The sequence below is a fragment of the Pyxicephalus adspersus genome, chromosome 2 (genome assembly GCF_032062135.1).
Source record: "Pyxicephalus adspersus chromosome 2, UCB_Pads_2.0, whole genome shotgun sequence".
Classification (NCBI taxonomy): Eukaryota; Metazoa; Chordata; class Amphibia; order Anura; family Pyxicephalidae; genus Pyxicephalus; species Pyxicephalus adspersus.
The window spans coordinates 65,156,449-65,167,673 of record NC_092859.1 but is presented as its reverse complement, the minus strand read 5'-3'; the positions used below and the strand labels follow the sequence as shown (position 1 = coordinate 65,167,673).

General features: G+C 39.1%; 1 protein-coding gene across 2 annotated transcripts; it reads left to right on the top strand.

Annotated features, from left to right (window-relative positions):
• Positions 1–1,738: 1,738 nt before the first annotated feature.
• On the top strand, positions 1,739–8,683 carry YIPF5 (Yip1 domain family member 5). 2 transcript variants are annotated; one of them, XM_072400911.1, is made up of 6 exons: positions 1,739–1,968; positions 2,264–2,380; positions 2,993–3,162; positions 4,211–4,356; positions 6,550–6,731; positions 7,938–8,683. In XM_072400911.1, exons 2-6 carry the CDS (start codon positions 2,274–2,276, stop codon positions 8,098–8,100), a joined length of 768 nt encoding a protein of 255 aa, XP_072257012.1. In that variant the 5' UTR covers positions 1,739–1,968; positions 2,264–2,273; the 3' UTR covers positions 8,101–8,683. The 2 variants fall into 2 exon arrangements, with proteins under 2 accessions (XP_072257012.1, XP_072257013.1); XM_072400912.1 differs by lacking the exon at positions 1,739–1,968 and having other exon boundaries at positions 2,096–2,380.
• The last annotated feature ends 2,542 nt before the right edge of the window (positions 8,684–11,225 follow it).

Sequence of the window (11,225 nt, the reverse complement as noted above, 5' to 3'; positions counted from 1 at the left end):
AACTCTTTGTACATGCTCTTATAATCTCTCGTCTGGACTACTGTAACCTCCTCCTCTCTGGTATTCCACTAACCTAACTCTCTCCTCTACAATCTAATATGAATGCTGCAGCCAGGCTTACCCACCAATCCTCCTCTGTGACATCTCTTTGTAGTTCTCTTCATTGGCTTCCATTTCACCTGAGAATCAAATTCAAGCTCCTGTGCTTGGCCTTCAGATCCCTCAACAGTCCTTGTCCAACTTACTTTTCTGACCTGGTAGAAAAATACTCCCCTAGCGGTTCCTTAGCTCCTCCAATGACCTACTACTGATTTTCTCACTCATAATCTCCTCACATCCACAACTGCAAGACTTTTCTAGGGCTGCCCTGACTCTCTGGAATGGTCTTCCTTGTCCTATTCGGCTTGCTCCTACTTTCTGCTCATTTAAAAGAGCACTTAAAACCCATTTTTTCAAACTTGCCTACCTGTCTTCTCCTGTCTGGCCCTCCTCCTCTTTTGTCAATGTCTTTATCTGTCTGTCATTTCCTACCCCTATTTAACGCACAGCACTGCGTAATATATTGGCGCTATATAAATTCTGTTCATTAAAATTATTAATAATAATAATAATAATAATAAAATTATGGGGGTTTCAGACATACAACCCTAACAAGAATCAGGGATCTTTTATCATTAATGTGGAACAAAAATTACACCTTTACTTGTGCAGATCCAAACCCCCCCCCTAAAAAAAAAATTGCCGATTTCACTGCACATGTGACTGAAATATCCCTTCTCCGCATGCCTGTTTTCGGAGCCCTAGCCTCCTGGGATTTTGAATGGGCGTATCCCAGGAGGCTGTGCGCTCCCATTCAGTCTTTATCTCTGGCGTGTGGTGGGGTGGTTAGCCACAGGTGTCCCCCACTTGCACCTCTAATTTTGTTTACCTGCACTCCCGTTCTAGAGAATTGAGAAAATAGAAGCGACCAGCAATGTGTAAAAGTGCAGTGTTTTTTATACTCTGACAATGCCAAAGCAATACAATTTTAGCGGGGAGACTAGCCACTGGTGTTCTCAAGTGGGACCTTTAGTTTTTTTTACCTGTACCCCTCAGTTCTAGAGAAATTGGGGATCAGGCGTAAGAAGCCACCAGCAATGTGTAACAGTGCAGCACATTTTGATGGGTAGAATTTTTTATGTTCTGATGATGCCAAAGCGATGACATATATAGCGGTGTTAGCTACACATGTCCCCCACTTGCACCTATATTTTTGGTTTCGTACATCTCCGTTCTGGGGAAATTGGGGTTCTACATAGGGAAGAGTACTTTTAAAACAGCAACAACGATGTTCCATTTTCACTAGTTTTTAAAATTCTGAACTCATATTTCAAAATTTTTTAAACGTGGGGATATGAAATTTGGGTTAATACTTGCTATGAGGGTCCCCCGTGTAACCTGAAAATTTCAAGTTATTAAGACATACTGTTTAGGAGCTATGGAGGTTTGTACTGTGAGCGATGTAAGGCTGCAAAACATGACTTGCAGCATTCACACACACACAACTATAAAATTTTGCTGCCGATGACATCATTGTGCATGCCCGGTTGTATACGCCTCTTGGAATTTTACACGGCCATTTGTACACGCTTTCCGGGTGGATTTTTTTCACGGCAGATTTATTTCCTAGAACAGCACCTTCTCACTGAACTTAAGTCTATCGTCTGACCCCCCCACTTGTACACGTCCGGACAAATAATTTGGCCCCGCCCACCTCCTCGCTTCTGAGTTTGGGAGTGATGAATTGGGTGGAATCAGCTGGTCTGCTTTGCGGTTTCTAATTTGCATATAGGAGACCGTCTCGAACGCGCTTAGGCTCGCGCACGCTGGTCGGGGGTGCAGAATTTCAGGTTACACCGGAAATTATTTGAGCAGGGTTTTGGTTTGACACGTAGCTCCCCGGAAGTGTGCTGTACTGTTAGCGGTTCGGTAAGTTGGTGGCCGGGAATTGCTGTGCTTGGACTGCTGTGTTGTGTGAAAAATCTTTATAGATCTTTTGTTATGGCAGACTTCATATTGTAAATAGCACAGACATAGTTACTAATCTGTTGTGTTGCTATCTGGAGGTGTGATTACATTTACTGTACGGAGAGCCTGTCCTCAGAGCTTTATTTTCATGATTGTTGGCACTGATCAGCAGATATCATGTCAATGTGTGCTAAATGTTCATTGTGTCAGTACCTGAATCTGGTTAGATTTTTGTGTCATCCGTTTTATTTTTTAGAGCTGCTACCATGTCTAACTTTGATAACTTCAATCAAGAGTTCTATCAGACCAGCTACAGCATTGACGATCAGTCTCAGGGATTTAATTACAATCCTGGTGGAGGACAATATAACAAGTAAGGCTTTTCTTTTTTTCATATTCGCTATTGTTTGTGCTCTAAAGGAAAACACCATCTCCATTAAACATTTGCATGACATTTGTCATCTGTCTGCAAGTCACTTTCTCCATCTTTACCTTATGAACCTTCCTGTCCTAGGGTGATAGCTCTCAGCTAGAAAGGAGTATTGTTGTCACCCGAGGATAGGAAGTGTTGGATCACCTCCCCTCTCCTCATCTTCCTGACATAGAGGGAAGTTCATTTGGAAACTGTCCTGCTGGCTTTTTCATGTGACTTGACAACACGACACCTACATCAGAACACTGCTCTATTTTTGAGAACTGGTTCAATAGTCCGCTAGGAAACACTTGTGTTGATTTGGGTAGTCCTCGGCAGCTCTTGTTGGTTTCATCTACTAACATCCTTCACTGCTTTTATTCTGTATGTCAGCGGAAGTTAGTGAAAGCTGCAGGGGACCATGGGGTAACAAAAAATAAAAAAAATCATAAGAATACATACATTGTGCAAAGAATACCTAGACTAGGTCATGCAGAGATTTTGTTAGGGAGTTTAGGTTACATATTATTAATTGCTAACTTTTGTTAATTTGTATTTTGTTTCTATATACAGACAATATCATTATGACTATAGCCAGCAAGGTGGATTTATGCCTCCAGACATGATGAATCAACAACAACCTTACACAGGACAAATCTATCAGCCAGCACAAACCTACACTCCAACTTCCACAGACTCTGTGTATGGGAGTTCTTTTGATGACGAACCTCCTTTACTAGAAGGTAAAGTCTTTAATTATTACATACAGTATATTGCTGAAGTGCATCTTTGCAGCAAACATACATACACGTGAGCCTTCACCAAATAATTTGACAATGACAAATCTGTGTATTAATCTACGGTACTTTGTTTTGTTTTTGAGAAAGGCCAATATAATCTTAATTCAATCAGGACATTGGTAGAGACTGCAGGGTGTACATAAACTGTGTGTGTTTATTACTTCTGTTTGAATCGTATGCTTTGGTAATGTAATCAATTACAAGCTTTCACTGTTACTTAAAGCACACTTAAACTGAGAAAACAAAAAAAAACAACAGGAGATAGTAACAATTTGACTCATGTAATGTCTTTTGTGTCAAATAACTAACTTCCCAGCTCCTGAGGATGTTTTGTTTGTGCTCTAAACTACACAAAGCATGTACTGTGTAGCTTAGAGCTCTGCTCTGTGCGGTGTCACTGCACACACCGGAGGCCGCCAAGTTTAACACAGGGTTACATCATCCTATCGGCCAACTGGGTCGCCATCTCTATGGAAGCCAGCCGTGGAGCCAGCGGTGAGGATGATGGCGCCCTTACCTACAGCAGTTACGGGTCCTGGAACTGTTATCGTTGAAGGAAGACAGCACAAGGTAAGTATGTGCCGTAACTGGTAAGTGTGCTTTGCATACTTGCTGATTAAGGTAGATTTTACCACCCACCAACAAATTTAGTTCTGTTTTAAATTTGGCTTCTTGGGTGTTGTCTTCTACCTAATGCAAGTTTATGCCTCTTCCTTACTAATAATTTGCCTCAACACCTTAAACACAAGAAATTGTTTTTTTTTTTTTGAGTTGGTAAAATTCAGTTTCCAAGGTAATACTATTTCTAATTATAATCAATTATGTTGGGTAGAGCATCTTTGTTTTCAGTTATGTTCACAGTTAGATAAAATAGGACTCAACGTTTCCTGAGCTACATTAAAATGCATTTAAATGGTCTTAAAAAAAAAAAAAAAGCTTCTTGTGTTCCATTTACTTACTTATTCTGTTTTTGTTGTATTTGGATTTTCAGAGCTTGGAATCAACTTTGATCACATTTGGCAGAAAACGTTAACTGTGCTCCACCCATTAAAAGTAGCAGATGGCAGCATCATGAATGAGACAGATTTGGCAGGCCCAATGGTATTCTGCCTTGCTTTTGGAGCTACATTACTATTGGTATGCCTATTGTCTTTTGGAGTATATAATTTGGAATTGATCGTAACATAAAGTTGCAAAATAACTTTTTTTATTTTCCAGTGGTAATTTCCTTGTTGGTTGAAACCCACTGATTTCTTTAAAGATAAAAATACATTGTCCATTTTTATTTTTAAATCGATATGCACATGGTATTATTATCTAATAAAAGTAATGGCTTTTAAGTTATGTGCAGAGGTCAAGAATTCCTCTGCTCCATGTCATGTATTTAGATTGCACTAATTTGTAAAATTTAGAGGTTAAATATTAATAAGAAAGTCTGACTCTTTATACTATTTTTGAAACCTGCCATTTATTTTTGAAAAAGAAAATGTTAATTCACATGCTTCTTTGGCCCACAAATTTGAACGCAGGAAATGTGCAGCCAAGCCTAAAACTTTGGCCCCCTAAATTCATTATATTTTAAGTTTTTTTAGTGTTGCCCTCCCTCCCCCCCCCCCCCCCCCCAGCCTGTGATTATTATTAGGCATAGGAAATAACTTGCACCCCTCAGTGTGATATTTTTTTTTGTTATTCATTTTACTGTTATAAATTCATGCAGCTTCTAAAACGTTTAGAACAATAGTCACATTTGATTGTTCTCACACGTGTCAAAAAAAGCTCCATTCATATTGAGATGTCACAGAGAATTTGGTGTTCATAGAGAGGAAGGGGATAGCTATGTGTGACAGGGTAGCATTATATCAGGGGTGTCAAACTCTGGCCCCGAATGTCCTTTTTTTTGGCCCCCAAAGGAATCCGAACTATGAATTGCAGCAGGGCCGCCGCTGTATTGAAATAGGGCCACTACTACAATTTCCAGCATCATTCGCGTCTACGACCAGCGGACTCTCTGCCTAGGCACCACATTGGACTGTTTCATAGACGCAAATAATTGGGAATTTTAGTAGCGGCGCTATTTCAATGAAGAGGGAGAGAGTTTCAGTGTGGGCCACTCATAAATAATTTAGCTTTACATTGGCTGAGTCTGGCATTTCCAGCTCTCCCCCTCAGCTGTACCTTTCCTTGCTACTTATTCCAAGGCATGGACTTCTATGGTTGGATTTTCATAGAAGAATATTGTTATTGTTGTTAGCCTGTGCAAAAAGGTTACCATTGAAATTTAACTCAGAAGGCTACAAAAAGAGAAGGATTTTTTTCTTAAATAAAATTTAAAAAAAATGTTTATGCCTCTTTCTCTATTATAAGTGTGTTCCAGATTGAATGTGAAGCAAAACCTCTTTGTTTCCATATGAAAAGGGTTTATATTTAATTAAAAGAAAAAAATTTCCTCAAACTTTTCAATAAATTTCAAGGTTGACCCGCATCTAAGTTGTTAATTTTGGCCCTCTGTGTATTTGAGTTTGACACCCCTGCATTATATGATTGGCAGAAACTTTTAATTGACGTGGGGGGGGGGTGTATTGTGGACAAAAATGTTTTCCATTGGCTCCCACATTTTCAGTTCGCAACATCCCTCTGTTCCAGAGAAGGTAAGTGTCCAGCTAAGTGTAACAGCCGCACAGTGCTTGCAGATTTGACTCCAGGTGACAGCGATGGCATGAGGAAGGTGTAACCGCAGTGCCACCTCACCGCAAGTCTGAACGCAGCCTTAAAGTTTGGTGAGTGGGAAAATTTATATTTTAGGCACCACAGCGCACAGACGATTGGCAGCACCCTAATGCTCAATGCCATGGAAGTGGCCCCGGGGGTCTCTAATATGCAAACTCCATTTGGGGACCCTGATCCAGAGCCCTCTGGGATTCACACATCAGAAATTCCAGGCGGCTTGGGCTCTTAGAATGGAGATGCGCAGGAAGTTTTAATTTAATTTTTTTTTTTTTTTTTTTTATCTCGGTGTGGGAGATATGAAACATTGGGGATAATGACAGCAGCACGGACACAGATCTCATACAGATGCTGCTGGTGTACAAAGGGTAGGATTATCTCACTGTGCAAACAGGGCTGGGAGCAGCACAGCTGATCTCCGAGGACTATAGAACACGCCCACTCTCATGGAGCTCACACTAAAGCAAAACCCCATGAAAAAGATAGGAGATGCGTGCGCAGATAATGCAATTATAATTAATTAATAATGTTAATTTAAAGTGTTCTTCTTTGGAGGCCGGGCAGCATTATATTACTTTTGATTTTTATTTGTTTCTGTTTTGACAGGCAGGGAAGATCCAGTTTGGGTATGTTTACGGGATCAGTGCAATCGGCTGTCTGGGGATGTTTTGCCTTCTCAACTTGATGAGTATGACCGGCGTTTCCTTTGGCTGTGTTTCCAGTGTCCTGGGCTACTGTCTCTTGCCTATGATTATCCTGTCTGGCTTTGCTGTAGTCTTCTCTTTGCAGTAAGTACCATACAACCATTCTGTCGCCTCCGCCTCCTACAAAAGGTATTTGCCTGTGCCACATCATTAGGTAATTCTTTTTTTCTGATATGTACCTGGAAATTGAAGATAAATACCAAAATAACACTTAACCATGTATTATCCATGATTTTTCATTTTCTAATCTTAACCCCCCTAGCGGTAATCCCAAGTCACAATCGGGGTAACTTTAAGAGCCCCTCTTACCTTTGCCCCACGCTCCAGTGGTGATCCGATGGTCCTGCTGTGAAGCCCGGGCGCTGGTCTGTCGGGGGGCGTGTCCAGGCGGGAAATTTAAAAGCCTATTGCTGAGTAATCTGCTTTTAAATACCACCCGGGTCCCGGCCACGCCACTGCCTGCATCTCCAGAGAGATGCAAAGCACAATGCAGGACTTCTGCATTGTGCTTCACATCTCACTGCAGATGCCAGCAGCAATAGCAAATTCCGGGGGGTGACCAGATGCCAGCAGCAATAGCAAATTCCGGGGGGTGACCACCCCCGGAATTTGCTATTGCTGCTGGCATCTGCAGTGAGATGTGAAGCACAATGCAGAAGTCCTGCATTGTGCTTAGCATCTCTCTGGAGATGCGAGCAGCAGCAGCTCCAGCGCCTGTGTGAGCAGGCAGGGAAATCCCCACTCGCATCACCCCGGAGGATGAGTCATCTTCTGGGTGATGTGAGTGGTGATGTATTGGGGGGGGTGTCTGGGAGGGAAATTTAAAAGCAGATTACAATGTAACCTGCTTTTAAATGTTTTCTTCAGTACAAAAACACCACACAACATGAAATAGAAATAAAAGTACATTTTTAATTTTATATTTTATTTTAAGATTACATTGTCTATTATTTCATTATTTTTTAAAATTTTTATTTATAATTATGTATTATATTATAATTTATGATTATAATATAATAAATAAATATAATTATCATACCCGAGAGTTAATCCTAAGAAATACAGGCCCACAATATAAACAAAAATTTCTATGCAAAAAAAAATGATCACTTTTTGCATCAAAAAACTGACAGAATTAGAACGCTAGGGGGGGTTAAACATGTTTAATGTTAAGACATTACTACGTATAATGCACCTAAAACAGAATTTAAAATTTCCTAAATACAAGGATCCTTCATTGTGTAAAGCTGTCATTAACAAACATTGTTTTTTTTTGTTTTGTTTTTTTAGAGGAATTGTCGGTGTTCTTCTCACAGCTATGATCATTGGTTGGTGCAGTTTTTCTGCCTCCAAGATCTTTATTTCTGCATTAGCCATGGATGGACAGCAATTCCTGGTGGCTTATCCTTGTGCATTACTGTATGGAGTGTTCGCCCTCATCTCTGTGTTTTGAACAGAATACATTTGGTTGGACTACAATGGGCCAAACACATCGGGAAGACCATTTCTTCTCTTCTTAGGGATTAGAGAAGGCCTCCTATGCACATACTGAGGGAACAATGGAAACATTGCATTTATGTAATGTTTATGTTTTATAAAGAACTTTTACATAATGGATGGACCCAGAATATAATTATCCTACCAAAAACTTCTGTTTAGAAATCCGATTTTTTTTTCTATGTTTAAGGGGTGAGCCAATAAGGATTCTGGGTAAAATATAATACATACCAGGGCTGTGGAGTCAGAAGCATTTATTGGGTACCTTGTGTCAGCAAAAATGTACCAACTGCAGTCTTGGTAAATACATCCACAGTATAAAAGTTTAGTAACTGGTAATGAAGAAACTTCTGAGTTTACCATGGTGTACATTTTATAGTGCTAAAAATCAGTGTTTGTGCACGTTATCACCTGTCATATTTTTTGGTTGTAAAAAGAGTGAAAGTCAGGATATTTCCACTCTGTTATAAACATTATTCGTTTAATGTGTGCTACCACATTTCTTTAAATTAAAACTCTTTCCTTTCACTTTATGAAAATGCATACAAATGGTTTATTTTTCTTTTTACTGTCTGTTTATCATGTCAGGTGTGTTAAACTTAATGGCTTTTTTATTTATTTTACTGTGCCTTGGAAAAACTTCAGTTTTGTCCTCTCTATTCCTGCCTTGGTAAAAGTTCCCAGTTGTAGCCACAAAGAAGCTAAAGCCCCCTTAAATAGCAATTTAAATTGATTTTCTAACGAACCACAGCTGTGGGTGACGTGTTGGCCGTCACCAATGGTGCAGTATGCTATATAAATTATGAAACTTGTAGTAAATGTACCCTAACCTTACATATTCCAATAGGTGCATTGACTACTAAATATACTAGTGTACTGGAGGACTGTATTTTGAGACATTATACCGATCTGTTGCAAACAACAAAACCATTCACTTAAGAAAATCTCGGTCACTAGTCGATGGGGACCTTCAGTTTTTAGAATATAAACACTGTTCCTGGACAATGGATTCCTGAAATTCGAGTGTAACCTGAACACTACATTATTGCTGTTTGAGAGATGCCGTGTTGTATTGTGCTGCAATTATGTCATTAAATTCAAAACTTCAAACAAAACCTATTTTCCAGTTATAAAAAGTACACCCTATCAGAAGCAAAATACAAAAAAAAAAAATTACAGCAGTTGTAGAACAAGGCAGTGTGGGAATAAGCAACAAGCGGTGCAAGGTGAAACAGAAAATGTAGAACACAACATACTAAATATAACATACATAAATATATATATGTGAAAAAGGGAATAGCATACTAAACATTAATAGGGAATGAACAATTCAAAACTAGACAGTAGAAAAGGGAAGATAAGGTGTGGCTTAACAGAAAAGGACAGTGATCTCGACTAATGGACTGCACAATTTAGAAAAGGCTTGTACAATACAATGTACAGAGTATGTGGAGCAGAAAAATACGGTATGAACGATATAATGTATATCATTAATGTTTACCTGATTTCCCCTTAATTAGAGCTTGGTCGGTAACCTAATTTCAGGGCTGTAAACCCATTTTTGAAGAAAATAGTGGGACGTGTTCCCATTAGCTGGTAGTTGTTAGGATCGGTCTCATTCCTGTTTTTAAAGTGAAGGGATTATGTAATCTGCCATTTCTGACCTAGTTTAAAAAAAAAAAAAAAACAAAACAGCTTGTCTGGTTAGTGTTCCGATCCTTCGCCTTTAATAATTTCTGAATGAGTATGCATCTAAAGTTTTCAGATAATTGTCACAATCTAGTTTGATTGGTTATATTGAAATCTATACAGAAAAATACTATACAGCACTGTAAAAAAAAAACAGGAAATCTTTTTTCAGCTGCACCTCAATAGCGGGTGTGACTCGGGGTAAAAATCAAAAAAACTGAAAGTAGTAACCCCGAGTCACACGCAGGGTAGTTAAAAAAAGTAAAAAAAACACCTGGCTTCCATCGGCATCCTCCAAAACTGAATAGGGAGGGAAGTGTCTCAAAGCCATTAGAGTCCTGGAAATTACCAATGGATAATAAATCCGGAATAGAGTCTCATCACCGACAGTCATGTTTTGTTCCAGAAAACAGAAAATACATATAGGTTGCAGTGTTAAACTGCATAGAAACATCAGACCATATAACCCTGTTCTGCAGAGGGGGATGCTCTGGAATCTCTGATACAACAAACTCGTGGGTGCCAACAGTTCCCAGCATTTTGTACAAAATAGATCAATGGGTCATCAGGTTTTTATAATAATTGGATTCCTGAAAAGTGATCCAAGGTGCCCAGGTGGTCAGAAATTTCTCGGTTTTGTCATTAATATATGAGGTGAGAACTTCCAAAAGCATGATCTTATTAACCTTATAAAAGCAAAGTTTAACAGTAGGTGGCCTTCCTCCACAGCCCTTGGAACACAGGCTTTAGCTGCATTTATAATGTGTTTAACCCCCCTAGCATTCTAATTCTGTCAGTTTTTTGATGCAAAAGGTGATCCTATTCTTTTTTTGCATAGAATTTTTTGTTTATATTGTGGGTCTGTAATTCGTAAGATTAACTCCCGGGTATAATAATTATATTTATTTATTATAATCATAAATTATAATACATATTTATAAATCATAATTATAAAAAATAATGAAATAATAGACCACAACAGTGTAATTTTATAAAAAAAAAAAATATTTTATCAAAAATTTCTTACTGAAATTTTTCAAACAAGGGTGCAATATTATTGATAAATAATATTTTAAGTTAAATGCAGATTTTGGAAAAGATTTTTTTTTAACTTTTAGTAAACATCCCGGGTGTGGTAGATTTTGAAGCGGTGCTGCGCAAAGTCCAACATCACAGTCAGGACAGTAGAACCTGATTTCTTTGCGTTTCTTCCTTCCCCTGTCATCAGTCTTTGAGCAGCAAACCACGCACATCCTTGTAGGTGCTGCCTTTTTCTGGGTTGGTGGGATGTATTCAGTGAAGTGATGACCGGTCAGGCGTTCTGGTTTGACAACAGTGGAAGCACGACGTCCAGGTCTATTCATAGCCACTGATGGTGTTTGGTGGTTCTTG